The sequence below is a fragment of the Loxodonta africana genome, chromosome 11 (genome assembly GCF_030014295.1).
Source record: "Loxodonta africana isolate mLoxAfr1 chromosome 11, mLoxAfr1.hap2, whole genome shotgun sequence".
Classification (NCBI taxonomy): domain Eukaryota; kingdom Metazoa; phylum Chordata; class Mammalia; order Proboscidea; family Elephantidae; genus Loxodonta; species Loxodonta africana.
The window spans coordinates 45,627,912-45,653,126 of NC_087352.1; the positions used below are offsets into that span (position 1 = coordinate 45,627,912).

The 25,215-nt window shown below is 37.2% G+C and overlaps 1 protein-coding gene across 12 annotated transcripts in view; it reads left to right on the forward strand.

The window, feature by feature from the left end:
* Positions 1-25,215, forward strand: part of LOC100676115 (GPI ethanolamine phosphate transferase 1) — a 108,766-nt gene that overhangs the window by 53,324 nt on the left and 30,227 nt on the right. For all 12 annotated transcript variants that reach the window (XR_010323440.1, XM_064294445.1, XM_064294444.1 and 9 more), the window contains 7 exons: positions 6,652-6,730; positions 7,863-8,045; positions 10,795-10,934; positions 13,835-13,934; positions 14,039-14,131; positions 15,400-15,491; positions 25,032-25,140. Coding sequence is in view for 11 of the 12 variants with exons in the window: in XM_064294445.1 (XP_064150515.1) it covers positions 6,652-6,730; positions 7,863-8,045; positions 10,795-10,934; positions 13,835-13,934; positions 14,039-14,131; positions 15,400-15,491; positions 25,032-25,140 (796 nt within the window). In the remaining variant the exon portion in view is untranslated. The remainder of the gene's footprint in view (positions 1-6,651; positions 6,731-7,862; positions 8,046-10,794; positions 10,935-13,834; positions 13,935-14,038; positions 14,132-15,399; positions 15,492-25,031; positions 25,141-25,215) is intronic.

The window sequence follows — 25,215 nt, forward strand, 5'->3', positions numbered from 1 at the left end:
ACAGTATTCCCTTGTTCTGTCCAAACAACTGCCTCTTAGTCTATGTACAGGTTGCTCATGAGCACAATTAAGTGTTCTGAAATTCCTGTTCTTCGCAATGTTATCCATAATTTGTTACGATCCACACTGTCTAAGGCCTTTGCATAGTCAATAAAACCCAGGTAAATGTCTTTCTGGCATTCTCTGCTTTCAGCCAAAATCCGTCTGACATCAGCAGTGATATCCCTCATTCCTAGTCCTCTTCTAAATCCATCTTGAATTTCTGGCAGTTAACGGTTGATATACTACTGCAACCGTTTTGAATTATCTTCAGCAAAATTTTACTTGTGTGTGATAGTAAACATACTATATGATAATTTTCATATTCTTTTGGGTCACTTTTCTTCGGAATGGGCACAAATATGGATCTTTTCCAGTCAGTTGACCAGGTGGCTGTCTCCGAAATTTCTTGGCATAGACAAGTGAGCACCTCCAGTTTTGCGTCTGTTTGCTGAAACGTCTCAATTGGTATCGGTCAGTTCCTGGAGTCTTGTTTTTCGCCAGTGCCTTCAGTGTAGCTTGGACTTCTTCCTTTAATACCATCTGTTCTTGATTACATGTTACTTCGTGAAATGGTTGAATGTTGACCAGTTCTTTTTGGTACAGTGACTCTGTGTATTCCTTCCATCTTCTCTGATGCTTCCCGTGTCAGAATATTTTGCCCATAGAATCCTTCGTTATTGCACCTCGAGGCTTGATTTTTTTTCTAAAGTTCTTTCTGCTTGAGAAATTCTGATCATGTTCTTCCCTTTTGATTTTCTAACTGCAGTTCTTTGCATATTTCATTATAATACCTTACTTTGTCTTGTGGAGCTGTGCTTTGAAATCTTCTGTTTGGATCTTTTACTTTGTCATTTCTTCCATTTGAAGCTACTGTACGTTTAAGAGCAAATTTCAGAGTATCTTCTGACATCCATTTTGGTCTTTTCTTTCCTTTTTTTTTTTAAGTTACCTTTTTCTTTCTTCATTTATAATGTCCTTGATGTCATTCCACAACTTGTCTGATAGTTGGTCATTAGTGTTCACTGTGTCAAATTTATTCTTGAGATGGTCTCTAAATTCAGGTGGGATGTACTCAAGGTTCTAGTTTGGCTGTCATGAACTTTCTCTAATTGTCTTCAGTTTCAGCTTGAACTTGTGTATGTGCAATTGATGATCTGTTCTGCAGTCGGGTCCTGGCTTTGTTCTGACTGATGGTATTGAGGCTCTCCATAGTCTCCTTCCACAGATGTAGTCGATTTGATTCCTGTGTATTCCATCTGGTGAGATCCACATTTATAGTTGGTTTCCATTTTGTTGAAAAAAGGTATTACCAATGAATAAGTCATTAGCCTTGCCAAATTCTATCATGTGATCACCGACACTGTTCCTATCACCAAGGGCATATTTTTCAACTATCAGTCCTTCTTCTTTGTTTCTAACTTTTGCATTCTAATCCCCAGTAATTATCAATGCATATTGATTGCATGTTTGACCAATTTCAGACTGCAGAAGTTGGTAAATATCTTTAATTTCTTCATGTTTAGTATTCGTTGTTGGTGCATAAATTTGAATAATAGTCATATTAACTGGTCTTCCTGTAGGCTCATGGATATTATCCTATCACTAACAGTGTTGTACTGCAGGATAGATCTAGGGCTGTTCTTTTTGACAATGAATGCAACACCGTACCTTTTCAATTTGTCATTCCCGGCATAGTAGACCATATGATTGTCCAATTCAAAATAGCCAATACCAGTCCATTTCAGCTCCCTAATTTTAATGCCTAGAATATTGATCTTTATGTGTTACATTTCATTTTCGATGGCTTCCGTTTTTCCTAGATTCATACTTCATACATTCTGTGTTCTACTTAATGGATGTTTGCAGCTGTTTCTTCCCATTTTGAGTCATGCCACATTAGCAAATGAAAGTCCTGAAAGCTTTACCCCATGCGTGTCATAAGGTCACCTTTATTTTGAGAAGGTAGCTCTTCCCCAGTTGTCTTTTGGGTGCCTTTCAACCTGAGCAGCTCATCTCCCAGCACTGTATCAGTGCTCAACTGCTATTCTTAAGGTTTTCACTGGCCAATTTTTTAGAAATAGATCAACAGATCCTTCTTCCTAGCCTGTCTAGTCTGGAAATTTTGCTGAAAGCATTCCAGCATGGGTAACCCTGCTGATACTTGAAAATACCGGTGGCATAGTTTCCAACATCACAGCAACAGGCCAGCCACTACAGTATGACAAACTGACAGGGGAGTAGTGTAAGGTATATATATATATATATATATATATATATACACACACACACATATATACATATATATACATACACGTATGTATGTATATGTACATATATGTATGCATACACATACGTATTTATATATAAAATAGTAGCATTGTACCATTTATATAACATGAAAAACACAATAACTATATAATTATATATGTTTTTTTGTATACGTAGTTTTTTATGTGTATAAAATTGTCTGGCTATTGTGTTTTTAGTGTTACGTAAATGGTACCATGTTACTAGTTTTTTTTCAATTCTCTTTTTCCATTCAGTGAGGTATTCAGGATTTTTCTTTGTTGATACATGCAGAACCCTTTATTCATTTTAATTGTTATATGCTATTCCTTTAATTATAGAGCTCTGGTAGTGCAGTGTTTAAGTGCTCAGCTGCTAACTGAAAGGTTGGTGGTTCGAAACCACTAGCTGCTTTGTGGAAAAAGATTTGGCAATCTGCTTTTGTAAAGATTACAGCCTTGGAAACCCTGTGGAACAGTTCTGCTCTGCCCTACAGGGTTGCTCTGAGTTGGAATTGACTCAACGACAATGTGTTTTATTCATTTAATTACTACCCTTTTGGCCCCCCTTCTTGTATTATTGTCATTGTTTTTTGTATGTTTTTTTTTACACAAATATGAGCATACTGTACCTCTGTTCGGAACTTTGTTTCACACAAAGCTCTTTGTTTAAAATATGTGATACCAAGCAGATTTATTTTGCACCCTTCTCTACGTGATGGAACACCAAAAGAGAAATTTTTCTATATTGGAGGACAAGTTTATGAGAGTTTTAATGTCATGGGTGCTGAAGTGAGGTTTGTACAGAACATATTCTAAATGTCCTTTGGTATGTCTGAAGATTTATAAATAGTCCACTTACAAAAAATTATGTTAGCCTAACCCCTGTTTCTCTACCTGAGTGCTTCATATGTCTCCATGTGTCATATCATACCTCATAACACAGTGTATTTCTTTTTAAAAAGTCCTTCTCTCATTCTTCTTAAAACTTCACCTGAAAATATGCAGTAAGTAGTTAAGTATTTAGCTCTAAACAAGCTTTCTTTTTATCTTTTTATTTAATTTAGCAAATCCTTAGGTGCTTTAAGGATGACCATGTATAATATTCTCTTATTTTTCTTACTGTTTTAAGTCTAGTATTTTGATAGCATTTTAATCAGCTAAAATTTATTGACTCATTTTATGCACCTAGCACTTTGCTAGGTATTATTATAGATATAATGGAAATATCAGACATTTTCTTGGCCTACATGGAGGATAAAATTTAATTGAAGAGAAATAAACTGATCATTAGACCAGAATAAAGTGCTAATGGCATGAGGTGAGATTTGGAGTAGACCATAAAGCATGAGAAAGATTTTATTTTGGAAAAGGGAGGGGGAAGGATCTTTACAAGCAGTAACTCAGAAGTGAGTATAAGATAGGTGAAGAATGAAGAATGTAACCATTGTATAGCTGAAGCTGTATACATTGGGGATAATGAGAAATTAAAAAGAATAAAAGAGAGGGCCACCAATAGTTAGTCCAGGGAGTTTGGAATTGATGAAGTAGACAGTAAGAGGCCCATATCAACTGCAAGTCAGTTAGAGAATGAAATCAGTATTTTAGGAACCTGAGTGAATCAGAGTAAGGTGGGAGGGAGAGACCAACTGGAAAGTTTTTACAGAAATTTTGCAAATCCAACTTAGACATATATAGCTTTCTTCTACTTTCAAAAAATGCCTTTGACTCAGTAATCCATTTCTAAGACTTTTCTTAGGAAAATATTTCAAAATGTGTGATGTCTGCAGGACAGAGAACTAGGTCAAGGCAGCATCTGAAGTTGTTTTTCTTTCGTGTGTCTCTGCCTCTTAGCACTCTTTTCCTCTAGATCCCGGTGAGTCCAGTGGTGGGGCATTTTCCTACCACCTGCAACAGTGAGAACCCAGTGATTGGGTTCCCCTGAGTGGAAGGATCTGGGAATCCTTAGAATAGGCACAAGTTCTTAGTCAGGGGTTCCCAAAGAACTCTAGGGGGTCTGTAGATAGGTTTCTGGGATTCATAAATTTTATGAAATTCTGTGTAAAATGTTGGGGGTATGTGCATTTTCTAGATGGAGTTTCAGATTCTGAAAAAGCCTGTTACACCTCCCCGTCCAAAGTAATAACTATTGCTTTAAAAAAGCGCATGGCACCAAATTGGTAAAATTAGTAAACAGATTAGTAACCATTGCTTTACTTCTTTCAGCTTTCAGTCTTACCTCTTCAGGGACTGCTAGAACCAAGTAGGAGAAGACTGGTGATTATATTAGGTTGAACTGTATGAAATTGCTAATATTTAGTAGTTTGTCACATAAAAAAACATCAATTTTATGTAATCCAACCTAATATATCCTTAAATAACTGTTTATACACTTTTTTTTTTTAATAATTTTTGTTGAGCTTTAAGTGAACGTTTACAAATCAAGTCAGTCTGTCACATATAAGCCTATATACACCTTACTCCATACTCCCGCTTACTCTGCCCCTAAAGAGTCAGCACTTCCAGTCTCTCCTTTCGTGGCAATTTTGCCAGTTTCTAACCCTCTCTACCCTCCTATCTCCCCTCCAGACAGGAGATGCCAACACAGTCTCAAGTGTCCACCTGATACAAATAGCTCACTCTTCATCAGCATCTCTCTCCTACCCACTCCCCAGTCCCTTACATGTCTGATGAGTTGTCTTCGGGAATGGTTCCTGTCCTGGGCCAACAGAAGTTTTGGGGACCATGACCGCCGAGATTCCTCTAGTCTCAGTCAGACCATTAAGTCTGGTCTTTTTATGAGAATTTGGGGTCTGCATCCCACAGATCTCCTGCTCCCTCAGGGGTTCTCTGTTGTGCTCCCTGTCAGGGCAGTCATCGATTGTGGCCAGGCACCATCTAGTTCTTCTGGTCTCAGGATGATGTAAGTCTCTGGTTCATGTGGCCCTTTGTGTCTCTTGGGCTCATAGTTATCGTGTGACCTTGGTGTTCTTCATTCTCCTTTGATCCAGGTAGGTTGAGACCAATTGATGCAACTTAGATGGCTGCTTGTTAGCATTTAAGACCCCAGACGCCACATTTCAAAGTGGGATGCAGAATGTTTTCATAGTAGTATTATTTTGCCAATTGACTTAGAAGTCCCCTTAAGCCATGGTCCCCAAACCCCCGCCCTTGTTCCGCTGACCTTTGTAGCATTCAGTTTATCCCGTAAACTTCTTTGCTTTTGGTCCAGTCCAGTTGAGCTGACCTTCCATGTATTGAGTATTGTCCTTCCCTTCACCTAAAGTAGTTCTTATCTACTAACTAACCAGTAAAAAGCCCTCTCCCACCCTCCCTCCCTCCCCCCCTCGTAACCACAAAAGTATGTGTTCTTCTCAGTTTATACTATTTCTCAAGATCTTATAATAGTGGTCTTATACAATATTTGTCCTTTTGCCTCTGACTAATTTCACTCAGCATAATGCCTTCCAGGTTCCTCCATGTTTGTTCATATACTTTTTAAATACAAAAGTATTCAATTTAGAAGTATAAGTTTTATTTAAGGTGTGTATGTTCAGTTTTGTGTTTACTTGTGCTTATTTATTTTAATAATGTAACTGAGTTCTGGTTGTATTTTCTCAATTTCTGCATTCCATAAACTTAATGCCTTTAGGTAGATAGGTAGGTAGGCAGACAGTTTCAGGTTGCACATTGTTTCTCAGGAGTATTTTCTTTGTTTACTCCAGGTTTCTACTGTGGTAAAATAAGCACAGGGAAATGATTGAAAAACAAATGAAATATAGGAAACCCCAAACAGTAAACGATATAATATAGGAATGGTCAATAAGTTCAAATTGTACCCTAACTTTGATTGCCGGCTAGGCTCTGCCTGGAGTGTTTTGATGATAAGAACTCATAGACCTCGCCCAGACTGAGGAATAAAAAGCACCAACCATTATGGATTTGCCCTGTCTGCCATAAACACAGGAGGCTAAGGGGTTGAACTCATACCACATGTCTGCTGTTCCTTTAATTATTTTGGTTTAGTTAGAATTGCTTTGTTAATCAGAGTATTACATCTCTTCAACATGAATAAGTATATGACGTTCATAAGTGTAATTTGGCAGTTTAAACTTCAGCTCAAAAAAACCAAGTTTAACTATAAGCAACTCCTTGGAAAAGTTCTGATAACAGGCAACAATACAATTCAGTTTGAAATCTATTTCTTTCATTTTTTTCTCAATTTTTACCATCTTTTCAATTCAGCTATATATATTATGTATATATATATATAAATAATGAAAATGAGGAAACTTTGAAACCTATGATTTTTTTTCCTTTGTAGGTTACTTTCTGATTCTAAACAGCTCAACATTTTAGGAAAAGCAAGATCTTACATAAAACAGCAAAAATATGATGAAGCAGTAAGTACACAGACCTCCTATGTGTAAATTGCTGGTCATCAATTTGGGGATAGGGTGAGGTATGGAGATGAGCGCAAAGAGGGCAGGCCAGCGAGCTTTCTTGAATCCTCAAGAAAGGATTGAATATCCTGAGTGGCTGCTTTAGCCTTCGACATACTCCTCTTATTTCAGATAGTATTATGGGTAAATTTTCCTGGGTAAATATTGGAAATGAACTTCTATGCCATTTTTTAATATTGAGAAAATATATTCTCAGATTCTGTCACCCTACTTAATGTATGGTGCCCTCGTGGTACAGTGGTTAAAAGCTTGGCTGCTAACCAAAAGGTGAGCAGTTTGAGTCTACCAGCTGCTCCTTGAAAACTATATGGAACAGTTCTACTCTCTCTGATAGAGTCGCTGTAAGTCAGAATCAATTTGATGACAATGATGGCGATGGGTTACTTAGTATGTATTTTGTAACATGACATATTTGTATATTTGGAATTACCTATGTACTATAAGAAGTCTAATGGTTCATATTGGAACTTTCACCCTTCCTACCTCCTACCCTAGTCTGGTTTCATTATTTGTTTCCTTTTTATTAAATGGTCTCATGATTTTAAAGAAAGAAAGAATTTTATGTTTAGTTTCTAAAATGCCTACGTAAAACTATGTATTTCTAATACTTATTTTTTTGTTGTGGTTTTAAAGCAGTAAGCCACTCTTCTCCTCTAAAACATTAAGTGCTATTTTATAACTGATTTGGGTAATATGAGAAGGTAAAAATGATGTAAGCATTGGCATCTCAGTTATGTGGGACCTGTATTAGAGAGCTTTATTTCTTTTCTTGTGCCATGTGAAGATCATTTCCACAAAAGTGAGTAACTTTAAAATACTGCATATAGAAAGATCATTTACATTTAAAATGCCCTTTCTTATGAAGATTGAAAAAAAGTTCATTTTATTCAGGAGTTTTTCTTGTACTTTGCAAGACCCTTGAACAATTGAGACCTGTTCTTGGTCTATCATCTATAGTTATTCACTCTAAATTTAATACAGTGATCTGTAGGAACTTTACAATGTTGCTTTCTTTGAAATTTAGTTTTTCTTATTCTTTCCATGTAGCAAGTTATATTTTCCTTTCTCGTAGGTCTCCCTTTGCAAGGAGCTGATTCATCTTGCATTGAAAGGATTGTCCTATTATCACACTTATGACAGATTTTTTTTGGGCATCAATGTTGTTACTGGTTTTGTGGGATGGACATCTTATGTTTCTTTGTCAATCATCAAGTCTCATTCCAACCTTACAAGAGGTGTCAGTAAAGAAGTTAAGGTAGGTTCAGAGAATATAATAAACATTCAAGTAATAATATGAAATACTAGGAGTAAGGAAAGGGATTTAATCAAATCAATTGTGATGCATTCACATAACGTACAAGTCGTTATATTAAGCTAACTCTTATCTATCTCTTATTTGCTTTTATTGTTTTGGGTCATTTCTTTTTCTCAGTTATCTCTATTTCTTCAGTTGGGAAGAAGTTGTATTAAATTTATTAATAACAATGGCTCTGTAACTTAAAAGGGCTATAATAGCTGTATAAATAATTTAAATTTTCCTGTGGTATTAATAGTGTTTATTTTTTGTTATAACCATTTAGTACGTTATAAGTATTCCATAACTTTCTGTTATAGGTGGTCACAAAATTGTCTTAGCACAATATATTTAACTTTATCTGATATTAAAAGTTTAGGAGCTAGAAAGTGATAAAATCAATGGCTCAAAATATTCCTTTTTAAATAAAGTGTATATTTTTTGTAGTTATTCTCATCTTCTTTCAACTTTCTGATATTCTTATATACGAATTTCCACACTTTGTACTTATCCTCACTGTAAATATTAGCCCATAGTTCATTGTATTTTCAGTGCAAAAAAAAAAAAATCCCAAAACACACAAAGAAAAACTCCTTGGTATGGAACTCCCATTGCTTTCTTTTTTAATCTCCATTTCCAGTGCTATTCTCTGATAGGTTTCTCTAGTCACTGGTGAGGCTAATGCAAGGGAGAACTAGGAGGGAGAGAATAAAAATAAAAGTAATAGTAGCAAACATCATCTATTAAGGAGTAGCATGTTCTGGGCATTTAAAAAAAATCTTTACATAATGTCATCAAGCATTACCAACCTTGATAAGTAGGTATGGAATTATTATTTTCATTTTATAGATGGGGGAAACAAAGTCTCAGAAAAGTTACTCGATTTGCATATGGTTACACAGTGAGCAAGTGGCAGAGCCAGGATTTCAATTCTGATCTATCTGGCTTCAAACTCTTAATCACAACCCTCCTTTTTGCAGCTGTTCCCTAATTGATCCTCATTTCTTACTTCCCTTCTGGTGACATTTTATGCTAATGGAGAGGAAGTAGAAAAAGGAAACCAGCCTCGTGCTTTTCCTCCCTAAATCCCCCTACTCCCAGGATGCAGTTCTTAATCCTTATCTTACTTAGCTTTGGTTAGCAAAGCAGAGAGAAAATAGAGAAAACAAAGAATAGATGCAAAGGGCTGTCACATCACCTCTCCACTCCTGGCTCTCCCCTTTTTTGCCTTCAGGTGGGCTCAACATCTTCTAGAGTTCCCAATTATACTTTGTACCCATTTCTAACTCCTGTGTCATAACCTAGAAATCTTGTTCTTAGAATCACAACTTCTGCAAATATGTGTCCTTATCCCAGTCATTTGTGTTTCTGTTTCTGACCCAGAGCATCCATGAGCTATGCAGGTCCATGGAGGCCGTCTAGTGACTTACATTGAGGAAAACCATTCTTTGTTCCCTGAGTGGTTAGGTGAATGAACCTACTGTAGTTGAGCAACGGAGACAGCAATGTAGATAGCAGGTCAGATTGGAGCTTGAATAGATAGAAGTATTATCCCAAGTGAAGATTATGCCCCTCAGTTTATTGTAGGCTACATAGGCATTTGTGAGCTAGCCAGGGAACTCAATCAACATTTATAAAATTATTTCTAAGGGGAAATGTGTTCAGAGTTCTGAACAAGTTACTTGCAAACAAACTTTAAGAACATAGTGCACTTTTTTTTATTTATTGTACTGTAGATAAGGGTTTACAGAACAAGCTAGCTCCTTATTAAACAATTAGTACACATACAGTTTTATGACATTGGTTACTGACCCCACGACATGTCAATACTCTCCCTTCTCAACCTTGGGTTTCTCATTATCAGCTTTCCTGTCCCCTCCTGCCTTCTAGTCCTTGCTACTGGGCTGGTGTGCCCCTTTAGTCTCGTTTTGTTTTATGGGCCTCTCTAATCTTTGGCTGAAGGGTGAGCCTCAGGAGTGACTTCACTACTGAGTTAAAAGGGTGTCTGGGGGCCGTACTCTCAGGGTTTCTCCAGTCTCTGTCAGGCCAGTAAGTCTGGTCTTTTTTTGTGAGTTAGAATTTTGCTCTACGTTTTTCTCTAGCCCTGTCGAGGACCCTCTATTTTGACCCCTGTCAGAGCAGTCAGTGGTGGTAGCCGAGAGTGATCTAGTTGTGCTGGACTCAGTCTGGTAGAGGCTGTGGTAGTTGTGGTCCACTAGTCTTTTGGACTAATCTTTCCCTTGTGTCTTTGGTTTTCTTCATTTTCCCTTGCTCCCAACAGGGTGAGACCAATGGAGTATCTTAGATAGCCACTCACAAGCTTTTAATACCCTAGACGCTACTCACCAAAGTAGAATGTAGTACATTTTCTTTATAAACTGTGTTATGCCAGCTGAGCTAGATGTTCCCCTAGACGATGATGGTCCCCACAGCCCTCAGCCCAGTAATTCGGTCCCATGGTGCACTTTCAAGTTGACAATTGCCTAATTGCAGAAGTTCCATGCTGTTCAGCTTTCTTTTCTGTAATGGGCTTCTCAAATGACAGATACTTAGATTTTTTTATTTTTTGAATGCAAATCTTTGATTAATCATTTAGTTGTAGAGCCACTGGAAGAAAGTAATGTTTTTTCTTCGCTTTATAAAATCTCTTTAGAAAAACTGTCAATTAGCATGGGTTTGGAACTGTTTCAATGTTTTGTTTGATTTTCAGAAACCAAGCCATCTCCTGCCATGTAGTTTTGTAGCTATTGGCATTTTAGTAGTATTTTTCCTGCTGATTCAAGCCTGTCCCTGGACTTACTATGTGTATTGTTTGTTGCCAGTGCCCATATGGTATGCAGTTCTAAGAGAGTAAGTAATGCATCTTGCTACCTCAGTTTGCATTTCATTTACAGTAAAATCTGTATTTAAAATAGACTAGATTTCTGTAGCATAGTCAGCAAAGACATATTAATGAATGTCTTGATACTCAAATTGTCAAGTTCCCTTTATCCATGTATAGGTATGTAAAACGTTATGTATAAGCATCCTTTTTGTTTTATCTTTCCCTTTTAATGTCTTCTTTATTGCCCTGAGGTAGCAGTGACCTTGTTCCTTTCTTAGTGTATCTTTTATAAGAAAAATCTGGAATAAAAGTAAAATAATTAGTATTGATCGTGCTATGCCTAGAGTAACTTATATTTTGAACTTGCCTCATCATCCCAGATTCCAGCAGAATGTTTAACAAATATTTGCATATTTTATTTCCATACATTTTGCCCTTCCTTTCCTAGCCATTGTGTCAGCCTGGATAAATGAAACCTTTATAATTAAATCCTTTATAACCAGTTGCCGTCTAGTTGATTCCGACTCACAGTGACACCATAGGACAGAATAGAACTGCCCCATAGGGTTTCCGAAGAGTGGCTGATGGATTTGAACTGCCGAACTTTTAGTTAGCAACCTAGCTCTTAACCACTGTGCCACCAGGGCTCCAAATCTTATATAAACCCATTGCCATTGAGTGGACTCCAACCCACAGTAATGTGTAAATACAGAGATTAGTCGATACATATGCTGTGGGTCTACCTTTAAGGGCTTTCTTACAAGTTGGACTAACAGTGGATTCTTAATGTTGTAGACGACATCAGAAGTAAGGGTCTCAGGCAAGTTTCAAGCTCTTTTTAATAACACCACTGAAGTATAGGTGGTTAAATGGTAAAATTCTTGCTTTCCATGAGGAAGACCCAGGTCTCATTCCCCACCAATGCACCTCATGCACAGCCGCCACCCGTCTGTCAGTGGAGGCGTGTGTGTTTCTGTGATACTAAACAGATTTCAGCAGAGCTTTCAGACTAAGAGTGGGAAGAAAGGCCTGGCAATCAATTTCCAGAAATCAGCCAATGTAAATCCTATTGATCACAACAGTCCAAACCCCAGCCAATCATGGGAATGGCACAGGATCAGACAGTATTTAGTTCCTTTGTACTTGGGGTCACCATGAGTTGGGGGCTACTTGATAGCAGCTAATAACAAAGCATGGTACTGATCATCTTCACAGGGAGCCAGGATCATATTGGAGATCTTGATGATTTTTATATTTGCATCATTAATGTAGCATTCAAAGGTTAGTCTTGGACATCCAAGAATCCTCGGAGAAAACCAAACCCCTAAAGCAGAGCAGGTAGTGAGAGGCCAGAATAAGGGTATTTTTAAGGTTGGCTAGCATGTGCATCCTGACACTGTATGTATTTTTTATCCTGACTTTTGTTAACTACAGCTTTGACCACTTCTTTTGTCCTCTGAAAACAGTAGGTATCAAAAGAATTAAAATTTTTGTTTACATAAAAAAATATATTGAAATGTTTAAAATACTAACTTTTTAAATATAAGGCAAAAAAGACACTGACAAAAGAACATACTTCTGCTTCTCCATCTGAAAGAATAGGGTTGTTGGATATGGATATTTGAATCAGATATTTTTCTATTGTTATTTACTCTAATTTTAAAAATTTTTAGAAGGAAAAGTTTTATCATTTTAGAAAATCCTACCCCACTGAAGAACCCCTCCTGAATTTTTAAATGTCCTAATTATGAAGATGACATGCGTATTTAAATCTCAACGGAAAATGCAATTTTGAAAGTGTATTGTTTTCTATCTTCATCTTCTTCATACTTTATACAGAAAATAAAAGATAAAAATTTACTTTTCTTCTAGAAAGAAAAAAAAATCTCCTAAATGATTTTATAAAATCCTGTCTTATTCCTCTGTTCTAATTCACTGTTGAGAGCAAAAGAAACATTCTCCTTTTGACTGGAGTTAGTGTTTCTTCTCTACGTGGCACCTTAATAGCTTTGATAGCATTATGTAGCCATTCTTTTCAATCAGAGAAAGGTCATAAACCGATACTGACCTTTTATAATTGTGCATTTAATAATACACTAAAAATGCTAAAGTTTCTTTTTTTCTAGTGATGGAATATAAAAAGTACTTAAGTATAAAATACATTCGTAATGATCATAAATTTACATTTAATCACAATTAGTGTACAATTAGTGATATATTGGGTTTGGAAAAAGTTATTTAGCTCAGTGAAAAGGGGAAACTAAGATTTCCCCTACTTAGATTAGGAAAATCTATCTTATTTCATTGAGATAGGTGAGATTAAAATATAAGGTTAACCTTGGTGAGTTTTTTTTTTTTTTTCAAGTTTTCAATTTGTATACTTTTGGGCTCATTGTATTTTATTTCTGATATTCTATCTGTAATTGTACGTATCTACATTTCAAATAAGATCAGACAAGACTCATTTACTGTCAAAACCAAGTAAACCTTTGTAGTCATTATCAAATTAATTCAGAAATTAAAATTTTCCTGAAATACTTCCAGAATTCCAAAAGAAAGTTCAGGTAAATAAAACAAATTTATTAGAGTTGGGAAGCCCTGGTGGCATAGTGGTTAAGAGCAATGGCTTGCTAACCAAAAGGTTGGCAGTTCAAATCTACCAGGCACTCCTTAGAAACTCTATGGGGCAGTTCTGCTCTGTCCTATTGGGTTGCTGTGAGTTGGAAACGAATCAATAGCAATGGGTTTCTTTCTTTTTTTTTTTTTTTTTAGAGCTTATCTTAGTTTTTGAATAATCTATAAATTGAAATTTCCTTGGTTTTTAGATTTGCTCAAAAATTTTATACTTCACTATATATGACGTAAGATTTTTTTTTTTTTCCCTGTATGGAGCATAAGTAGTCTCTTTCTGTAATCTTTTAAACAGATTTCGAGTTATTCAGGACCTTGTTGCATCACTGTTGACCTTTCCTCCGAGTCATTTTGTTGGCTATCTGTTAGCCTTTACCTTGGGAATTGAAGTATTAGTGAGTAATTTACCAGATTACTATATTTTCAGATTTCTCTCTTATTTATGTAACTAGTATTAAATGACCGCTTTTTTAATTTCTCGTTTGCAATTCATGACTAGGTTCTCAGTTTTTTCTACCGCTATATGCTTACAGCTGGACTCATTGCATTTGCGAGTTGGCCATTTTTCACCCGGCTGTGGACTCAAGCAAAGGTATAAGTACTATGTTTTTCATAGGACAGACTAGCAGCTACTTTGTTTGGATGCATGTTTAACTCAAGGAAATGTTCCTCTCTTTCCCCAATGAGGGTAGAAAGCGTCCTTATGTAAAGAGCCTGGTCCTTTTGACAGGAGGACTGAGGCTGTCTTTAAAGTTTCAACGATTCATAGTCTTTCATATCAGAATGAGCCAGTGATGTGATGATTGAAATAACTATAGAAGCAGAGCTGATATGTTATTCTCTGAAGTACTTCCTGAATTCCTTGAACCTCAAATATCTAGATGATGGATCAGTGGAGGAACTGCCAAGAGAAACCCCGAGAGGTGCAGTCTCATAGGCGGTCATTCTGTGGCCTCAAGGCAGAGGCGTCACTCCCTCCTGGCTCTGTGCCCCTTCCCTAGCTCTCTAACAATTTAGCCTTTCTTTTTTTTCTCCTGTAAAGTATGTATTCACGATAAACTATATAAAAATATTTTTACATCTGATTTTCTTTCTTTAACTAGTAGGGAATTATAACGTGCTCCCACAAAGAATACTCTCATGTTTCCAGTTTTTGATGGAGGTAGTGCTGGTGGCGCAGTAGTTAAGAACTCAGCTGCTAACCAACAGGTGGGCAGTTCAAATCCACCAGCTGCTCCTTGGAAACCCTGTGGAGCAGTTCTACTGTGTCCTTTAGGGTTATTATGAGTTGGAATCAACTCAGTGGTACGGGTTTGGTTCTTTGGTTTTAGCGGGAAGATAGAAATACCTTCTTTCTATGTTTGAGAATTTAAAATGGTCTCCAAGTAATGGAATTGCTGATCATTTTTGTCTTAATCTAATTAAAAAAGTATTTTTAATTAGTTCCCATCTGGGCTCAAGTGTTTGATTACTTTTGCAGGCCAGTTTTCTTAGAGATGCCGTTAATAACATAAATTGAATGAAGTACTTGCTTTGAAGTATCGGATCCAGGTTTAAGTCCTGGATGTTTCATTTACTAGTTACAGGCCTTGTATCATACCTTAACTTCTCTGAGCTCAGTGTCCTCATCTGAAATATTGTGAATAATAAAACCTGTCCCTTAAGGTTGTTGTGAGAATTAAATGAGACAATGCTCTGTTATATCCAGTATACTATGTAGTATATGATAGTCTTCCATCAATAGTAACTATATATTACTTTTTCAAATAAATAGTTGTAAGGTTTTGCATTTTCCTTGGACTGGTGTTGCTGGTTTTCTGTACCGTATGTGTCTGAAGATAACTTTTTTCTCTATTTTAGATCGCTTCACTGAGTTGGACTTTCTTCTCTTTGCTTCTGGCGGTGTTCCCGCTGATGCCTGTTGTAGGACGAAAACCAGATATCTCCCTCGTGTATGAACAGTATTTTAACTTTTATTCCTTTCAACACAATTATTTTTCTCTACCAGTACTATGAAATATGAACCTAATCTTAATCATGAGTTTAAAATCACTTGAAGACACTAGAAGTTAAAATACTATCAAACTACTACTCAGGAGTTTTGGCATTAAGGATCCCTGGAGATGCATCTGGGCCTTCACAAACAATTTGTGCCAGATAGTGATAACAGAAAATGTCAGGAAAGAAAAAAATAGTAGATTTTATTTCTTTTATATAGTAGGGAATCTGGAAAAGGTTTTATATGAAAAAAAAATGTTCTGTTACCAAAAAAAAAAAGTTCTAAAACCCGTGATAGAATCCCTATCTCCTCTGCCTTCAAACATGTCCACACTTACAATGTCTTAGAAAAATGAAATTTTCTACTCTCCTCATCCGAATGTAAAGGTCTTTATGGGAGGAAAATTTATTTACCTTGACGCGCAGCTCCTTTCTGTTTAGTCACTCAAACTGCTGCAGAATCCTTCATACCTGAATTCCCTATGCTGCTGTTGTATTTATTTCTCCTCAGCATGACCCAAATAAGTCTATAATATAGACTTTTAACTTTACTCTTAAAAGAAAAAAATACATATAATGTAGCTGTAATATTCCTGGTACTTCAGTGCTGTAAAGTAAAAACGTATTTGCTAGTGAGTAAAATTCCAAATTATTTAAAAAAGAAAAATAATCTTAATCATACATGGTTATTTTTCATAAAATTTCATAATAGTCTGTTTTGAATATATAATTTTTTTTTCCTTATGATTCTCAACAAGAGTATTTAAAGAATCAAAAAAAAAAAAAAAAGACAAGTGTTATCCTAGGGTTTTCTGCTTCATATGCTCCTTAGGTGCCCACTCCTGCCTTTTGCTCTTATTTTTCTTTTCTATGAACCAGCTCCTTTTCTCTTAGTTCTGTTATATTGCTAGGGTCCAAAATCTGTCCGAACATAATTTGGGTTGTTCTATAAAGGTCAGCAGTTCAAATTCACCAGCCACTCCTTGGAAACACTATGGGACAGTTCTACTCTTTCCTACAGAGTTGCTATGAGTTGGAATCGACTCGACGGTAACAGGCTCATATTAGATTTTTAGGAGATAATAGAACTTAACAGTAGTACACTGTTTCTTTGATATTGGTCACCTTTGACTTCGGGAACCATACTATGCCTGGTGTGGTCCCATGACTGTACAAATGTCTCATCTTCCTGCTGCTCTTGTGAGGAGATGCTGGTAGTCAAGCCCTGACTGTGTCCTTTCCTTCCTTTAGCCAGGGCACAAGGTCAGTGACAGAAAGGAGCTGTGTGTCCTGCTAGAAGTAATTATTTTAGGTGCCATCGAGTTGGTTCCAACTCATAGAGACTGTACGTACAACAGAACAAAACACTGCCTGGTCCTGGGTCATCCTCACAATCATTTCTTTGTTTGAGCCCCTTGTAGCCATTGTGTCAGTCCATACCATTGAGGGTCTTCCTGTTTTTCACTGAGCTGCTGCTTTACCAAGCATGATGTCCTTCTCCAGGAACTGGTCCCTCCTGATAACATGTTCAAAGTATGTGAGACCAAGTCTTGCCATCTTTGTTTCTAAGGCGCATTTTGGCTATACTTCTTCCAGGACAAATTCATTCCTGCTTCTGGCAGTACATGGTATAGTCAGTATTCTTCGCCAGCATCATAATTCAAAGGCATCAGTTATTCATTGTCTGGCTTGCCCATGCATATGAGGTGATTGAAAATACTATGGCTTGGATAAGGTGCCAGTTCACCCTCAAGGTGACATCTTTGCTTTTTAACACTTGAAAAAGATCTTTCGCAGCAAGTTTGCCCAACACGATACATGTTTCTTTTTTTTTTTTAATTGTACTTCAGATGAAGGTTTACAGAGCAAATTAGTTTCTCATAAAATAATTAATACACATATTGTTTTGTGACATTGGTTGCCACCCCCACAACATGTCAACATTCTCCCCTTCTCGACCTCGGGTTCCCTGTTACCAGCTTTCCTGTCCTGTCCTTACTTCTCATCCTTGCTCCTGAGCTGATGTGTCCATTTAGTCTCGTTTTGTTTTATGGCCCTCTCTAATCTTTGGCTGAAGGGTGAACCTCAGGAGTGACTTCATTACCGAGTTAAAAGGACATCCGAGGACATACTCTCGGGGCTTCTCCAGTCTCTGGCAGACCAGTAAGTCTGGTTTTTTTTGTAAGTTAGAATTTTGTTCTACTTTTTTTTCTAGCTCTGTGTGGAACCCTCTATTGTGATCCCTGTCAGAGCAGTCAGTGGTGGTGGCTGGGCACCATCTAGTTGTGCTGGACTCAGTCTGGTAGAGGCTGTCGTAGTTGTGGTCCAGTAGTCCTATGGGCTAATTTTTCCCTTGTATCTTTGGTTTTCTTCATTTTCCCTTGCTCCAGACAGGGTGGGACCAGTGGAGTATATTAGATGACCACTCACAAGCTGTTAAGACCCCAGACACTACCCACCAAAGTAGGATGTAGAACATTTTCTTTGTAAACTACGTTATGCCAATTGAGCTAGATGTTCCCCAAGACCATGGTCCCCAGCCCTAAGCCCAGTAATTTGGTCCCTCAGGGACTTTGAATGTTTCAGTGAAGCTTCCGTGACCTTGCCTTGGTCAAGTTGTGCTGACTTCCCCAGTATTGTGTAGTATCTTACCCTTCACCAAAGTTACCACTTATCTATTGTCTAGTTAGTGTTTTTCCCTCCCCTCCCTAGGAACTATCAAAGATTGTTTCTTTTTGTGTGTGAACCTTTTCATGAGTTTTTATAATAGTAGTCTCATAGAGTATTCATTATTGTGTGATTCACTTATTTCACTCAGCGTAATGCCCTCCAGATTCATCCAAGTTGTGAGGTTTTTTGCAGATTTATCATTGTTCTTTATTGTCACTTAGTATTCCATTGTGTGTATGTACCATAGGTTGTTTATCCATTTATCTGTTGATAGGCACTTAGGTTGTTTCCATCTTTTTTTTTCAAGGTCATTTTTTTTTTTTTTTTAACTTTTATTGAGCTTCAAGTGAACGTTTACAAATCAAGTCAAACTGTCACATATAAGTTTATATACACCTTACTCCATACTCCCACTTGCTCTCCCACTAATGAGTCAGCCCTTCCAGTCTCTCCTTTCGTGACAATTTTGCCAGCTTCCAACTCTCTCTGTCCTCCCATCCCCCCTCCAGACAGGAGATGCCAACACAGTCTCAAGTGTCCACATGATACAAATAGCTCACTCTTCATCAGCATCTCTCTCCTACCCACTCCCCAGTCCCTTCCATGTCTGATGAGTTGTCTTCGGGAATGGTTCCTGTCCTGGGCCAACAGAAGTTTTGGGGACCATGACCGCCAGGATTCCTCTAGTCTCAGTCAGACCATTAAGTCTGGTCTTTTTATGAGAATTTGGGGTCTGCATCCCACAGATCTCCTGCTCCCTCAGGGGTTCTCTGTTGTGCTCCCTGTCAGGGCAGTCATCGATTGTGGCCGGGCACCAACTAGTTCTTCTGGTCTCAGGATGATGTAGGTCTCTGGTTCATGTGGCCCTTTCTGTCTCTTGGGCTCTTAGTTATCGTGTGACCTTGGTGTTCTTCATTCTCCTTTGATCCAGATGGGTTGAGACCAATTGATGCATCTTAGATGGCCGCTTGTTAGCATTTAAGACCCCAGACGCCACATTTCAAAGTGGGATGCAGAATGTTTTCATAATAGAATTATTTTGCCAATTGACTTAGAAGTCCCCTTAAACCATGGTCCCCAAACCCCCGCCCTTGCTCCGCTGACCTTTGAAGCATTCAGTTTATCCTGGAAACTTCTTTGCTTTTGGTCCAGTCCAATTGAGCTGACCTTCCATGTATTGAGTATTGTCCTTCCTTTCACCTAAAGCAGTTCTTATCTACTAACTAATCAGTAAAAAACCCTCTCCCAGCCTCCCTACCTCCCCCACTCATAACCACAAAAGTATGTGTTCTTCTCAGTTTATACTATTTCTCAAGATCTTATAATAGTGGTCTTGTACAATATTTGTCCTTTTGCCTCTGACTAATTTCGCTCAGCATAATGCCTTCCAGGTTCCTCCATGTTATGAAATGTTTCAGAGATTCTTCACTGTTCTTTATCGATGCGTAGTATTCCATTGTGTGAATATACCACAATTTATTTAACCATTCATCCGTTGATGGACACCTTGGTTGCTTCCAGCTTTTTGCTATTGTAAACAGGGCTGCAATAACATGGGTGAGCATATATCTGTTTGTGTGAAGGCTCTTATTTCTCCAGGATATATTCCGAGGAGTGGGATTTCTGGGTTGTATGGTAGTTCTATTTCTAACTGTTGAAGATAACGCCAGATAGATTTCCAAAGTGGTTGTACCATTTTACATTCCCACCAGCAGTGTATAAGAGTTCCAATCTCTCCGCAGCCTCTCCAACATTTATTATTTTGTGTTTTTTGGATTAATGCCAGCCTTGTTGGAGTTCTTGGAGTGAGACGGAATCTCATCGTAGTTTTAATTTGCATTTCTCTAATGGCTAATGATCGAGAGCATTTTCTCATGTATCTGTTAGCTGCCTGAATATCTTCTTTAGTGAAGTGCGTGTTCATATCCTTTGCCCACTTCTTGATTGGGTTGTTTGTCTTTTTGTGGTTGAGTTTTGACAGAATCATATAGATTTTACAGATCAGGCGCTGGTCGGAGATGTCATAGCTGAAAATTCTTTCCCAGTCTGTAGGTGGTCTTTTTACTCTTTTGGTGAAGTCTTTAGATGAGCATAGGTGTTTGATTTTTAGGAGCTCCCAGTTACCTGGTTTCTCTTCGTCATTTTTGGTAATGTTTTGTATTCTGTTTATGCCTTGTATTAGGGCTCCTAACGTTGTCCCTATTTTTTCTTCCATGATCTTTATCGTTTTAGTCTTTATGTTTAGGTCTTTGATCCACTTGGAGATAGTTTTTGTGCATGGTGTTAGGTATGGGTCCTGTTTCATTGTTTTGCAAATGGATATCCAGTTATGCCAGCACCATTTGTTAAAAAGACTATCTTTTCCCCAATTAACTGGCACTGGGCCTTTGTCAAATATCAGCTGCTCATATGTGGATGGATCTATGTCTGGGTTCTCAATTCTGTTCCATTGGTCTATGTGTCTGTTGTTGTACCAGTACCAGGCTGTTTTGACTACTGTGGCTGTATAATAGGTTCTGAAATCAGGTAGAGTGAAGCCTCCCACTTTCTTCTTCTTTTTCAGTAATGCTTTACTTATCTGAGGCTTCTTTCCCTTCCATATGAAGTTGGTGATTTGTTTCTCCATCACATTAAAAAATGACGTTGGAATTTTGTTTCCATCTTTTTGCTGTTGTGAATAATGATGCAATGAACATGGGTGTGCATATGTTTATTCGTGTGATGGCTCTTATTTCTCTTGAATATATTCCTAGGAATGGGATTACTGGATCATATGGTATTTCTGTTTCTAGCTTTTTAAGGCAATACCATATCACTTAATAAAGTTGTACCATTTTACGTTCCCACCAGCAGTGCATAAGCGTTCCAGTCTCCCTGCAGCCTCTCCAACATTTGTTATTTTCTGTTTTTTTGATTCATTCTAGTAATGTTGGGGTAAGATGGTATCTCTTTGTGGTTTTTGATTTGCATTTCTCTAATGGCTAGTGATCAGGAGCATTTCCTCACGTGTCTGTTAGCACCTGAATGTCTTCTTTGATGAAGTGTCTGTTCATACCCTTTGCCCATTTTTTAACTGGATTTTTTTGTTGTTGTTGTAGAGGTATTGGGTTTTCCTGTAGTTTTTAGAAATTAGACCTTAGTCGGATTTATCATAGCCAAAAAATTTTTCCCAGCCTGTAGTTTTTCTTTTTACTCTTTTGGTGAAATCTTTTGATGAGCATAAGTGTTTAATTTTTTAGAAGATCCCAGTTATCTAGCTTATCTTCTAGTGTTTATGTATTGTTAATTATGATTTATATCCAATTTATGCTATTTATTAGGGCATCTAGCATTGACCCTATTTTTATATCTATGAACTTTATAGTTTTTTGTTTTATATTTAGGTCTCTGATCCATTTTGAATTAGTTTTTGTGTATGGGATGAGGTATGGGTCCTGTTTCATTTTTTTATAGATGGACATCTAGTTTTGTCAGCACCATTTGTTAAAAAGACTGCTTTTCCCCATTTAGTGGACTTTGGGCCTTTGTCAAAGATTAGGTGACTGTAGGTGGATGGATTTACATTTGGATCCTGTTCCCTTGGCCAGTGTGTCTGTTGTTGTGTCAGTACCAGTCTGTTTTGACTGCAGTAGCTGTATAGTAGGTTCTAAGATCAGGTAGTATGAGTCCTCCTCCTATATTCTTTTTTTTCAGTAGTGCTTTCCTTATCCGGGGCGTCTTTCCATTCCATATGAAGTTAAGGATTAGTTTTACCATCTCTTTGAAGAATGCTTTTGGTATTTGGATCAAGATTGCATTGTATTAGTAGATTGATTTAGGTAGAATTGACATTTTCACAATGTTGAGTCTACCCATCCATGAGCATGGTGTGTTTTTCTGTTTATATAGGTCTTGTTTGGTTTCTTGCAGTAGTGTTTTGTAGTTTTCTCTGTATACGTCTTTTATATCCCTGGTTAGATTTATTCCTACGTATTTTTTTTTTTTTAATGGCTGTTATAAATGGTTTTGCTTTGCTGATTTCCTTTCTGAGTCCTCTTTACTGGTGTATAGGAATCCAACTGATTGTTGTATGTTTATCTTGTATCCTGCTGCTCTGCTAAATCTATTAGTTCCAGTAGTTTTCTTGAGGAGTCCTTTGGATTTTCTACGTATGGCATCATTTTATCCACAAATAGGGACAGTTGTACTTCTTCCTTACCAACTTGAATACACTTTATTTCTTTTTCTTGCCTTATTGCTCTAGCTAGGACTTTCAGCACAATGTTAAATAGAAATGGTGATAAAGGACATCCTTGTCTTCTTTCTGTTCTCAGGGGAAGTGTTTTCAGCCTCTCTCTGTTACTAATGATGTTGGCTGTTGGTTTTGTAGAAATGCCCTTTTTTTATGTTGAGAAATTTCCCTTCTATACCCACTTTATTGAGAGTTTTTGTTAGGAATGGGTGTCCGACTTTATCAAAAACCTTTTCTGAGTCAATTGGTATGATCGTGTGATTCTTTTGTTTTATTTATGTGGTGGGTTACGTTGATTGGTTTTCTAATGTTGAACCATCCTTGCATACTTGGTATGAATCCCACTTGGTCATGGTGTATTATTTTTTTGATATGATGGTGAATTCTATTGGCTAGAATTTTGTTGAGAATTTTTGCATCTATATGCCTATAGGATCACTATAGGGTCACTATGAGTCAGAACCAACTCAATGGCAGTGGGTTTGGATTTTTTTTGTTTTTTAATATTCATGAGAGATATTGGTCTGTATGTTTCTTTTTTTGTGGTGTCTTTGTTTGGTTTTGGTATGAGGGTTATGCTGGCTTCACAGAATGAATTTAGAAGTATCCCTTCCTTTTCTGTTTTCTGAAAGAGTTTGAGTAGTCCTGTTGAATTCTCCAGTGAAGCCATCTGGACCAGGGTTTTTTGTTGTTGTTGTTGTTGGGTTTTTTTTTTTTTTAATTGTACTTTAGTTGAAGGTTTACAGGTTAAACTAGCTTCTCATTAAACAACTACTACACATATTGTTTTGTGGCATTAGTTGCCACCCCCATGACATGTCGATACTCTCCCCTCCCTGACCCCGGATTCCCTGTTACCAGCGTTCCTGTCCCCTCCTGCCATGTATTTGATTTTTTTTTTTCTTGCTCTTCCTGTTATTAATTTCTACTTCTGTGGTGTTGTGATCAGAGAAAATACATTGTATTATCTCAATGTTTTGAATTTTGTTGAAAGTTGGTTTGTGGCCTAAGATGTGGTGTATTCTGCAGAATGTTCCACGTGCATTGGAAAAGAATGTGTACTTTGCTGCTATAGGATGGAGTGTTCCATATATGTCTGTGAGGCCAAGTTGGTTGATTGTGGCCTTTAGGTCTTCTGTATCTATGTTGAGTTTCTAGATGTTCTGTCCTTTATCGAGAGTGATGTGTTGAAGATTCCTACAATTATTATGGAACTGTCAGTTTCTCTTTTCAGTGCTGTTACGGTTTGTTTCATGTATTTTGGAGCCCTTTCATTGGGTGTGTAGATATTTATTATGGTTATGTCCCCATGGTGGATTGTCCCTTTAATCATCATATAATGTCCTTCCCATGTCTTGTATGGTGGATTTTGTTTTGAAGCCTATTTTATCTGAGATTAGTATTGCCACTTCTGCTCTTTTTTGGTTGCTGTTTTTTAATTTTTTTTTCCATTCTTTAATTTTTAATGTATTTATGTCTTTGTTTCTGAGGTGTATCTCTTATAGAGAGCATATTGATTGCTTCTGTTTTTTTTTTTTTCTTTTAAATCCATTCTGTCACTCTTTGTCTCTTTATGTGTGCATTTAAATCATTTACATTCAGTTTGATTATTGATGGGTGTTCTTTTTCATGTAGCCCAGCTTCTTTGATTATTTGCTCAGCATTCAGATAAAATAAGTATGGTGAAAGGATACACCTCTTCTGATTTGCATTAGAAATAATATGAGTTATAGATACTTTTTGTATGAATAAGTGCTCATAGTCACAAAATGTATGTTTTTGATATTGATGATTTATTTTAGTTAACTTTTGTGTTGCTTTTTGGAAATTTGTCCAAGTCAGACTAAGAATTATGGTAGGAGTGTCCATGAAATGAATGGAGCCCTGGTGGTGCAGTGGTTAATGGTTTGGCTGCTAACTGAAAGATCAGCAGTTTGAACCTACCAGCTGCTCTGCAGAAAAATGTGGCAGTCTGCTTCCGTAAAGATTTATAGCCTTAGAAACCCTATGGGGCATTTCTACTGTGTCCTGCAGGGTCCCCGGGAGTTAGAATCTACTTGAGAGCAATGGATTTGTTTTTTTGTTTTTGTCCATGAAATATTTAAAATAAATGATCGAAACAAGGTAAAGATATTTTAAAAATTGTGTGGAGAGATTACAAATAACCTTATCCCACAGTATCTTTATCCTCAGATTTTTATTTGTATTATACCCATAGGGCCGCTATGAGTCAGAATCGACTCAATGGCACTGGGTTTGGGTTTTTTTTTGGTTTTATACCTTATGTATCCATTTTGTTGGAAACCCTGGTGGCATAGTGGTTAAGTGCTATGGCTGCTAACCAAAGGGTCGGCAGTTCGAATCCGCCAGGCACTCCTTGGAAACTCTATGGGGCAGCTCTCCTCTGTCCTATAGGGTCGCTATTAGTTGAAATCGGCTTGACGGCACTGGGTTTTGGTATCCATTTTGTTCCTTCATCTTGATTAAGCTAAATGACTGAGATGTTCTGTTAGAGTAAAATGTCTTATTTTGTCATATGTGCTCAATAAATATCTTATGAAAATTATAAATTTTGAATTGTGTTTTGAAACAGAATGGGTGCAGGCTTGCTGGTTCTTCTGCTATCTCTGTTTGTCATAACGTCTCTCATAAAAAGAAAAGATAATTTTGTTAATGAAGAGCTATTGGTACATCTATTACAGGTCAGTAACATTTTCAATGCTGTGTTACAGTAACAATATACCAAAATTTATCTTAAGGTTGTCTCTAATTAGGTT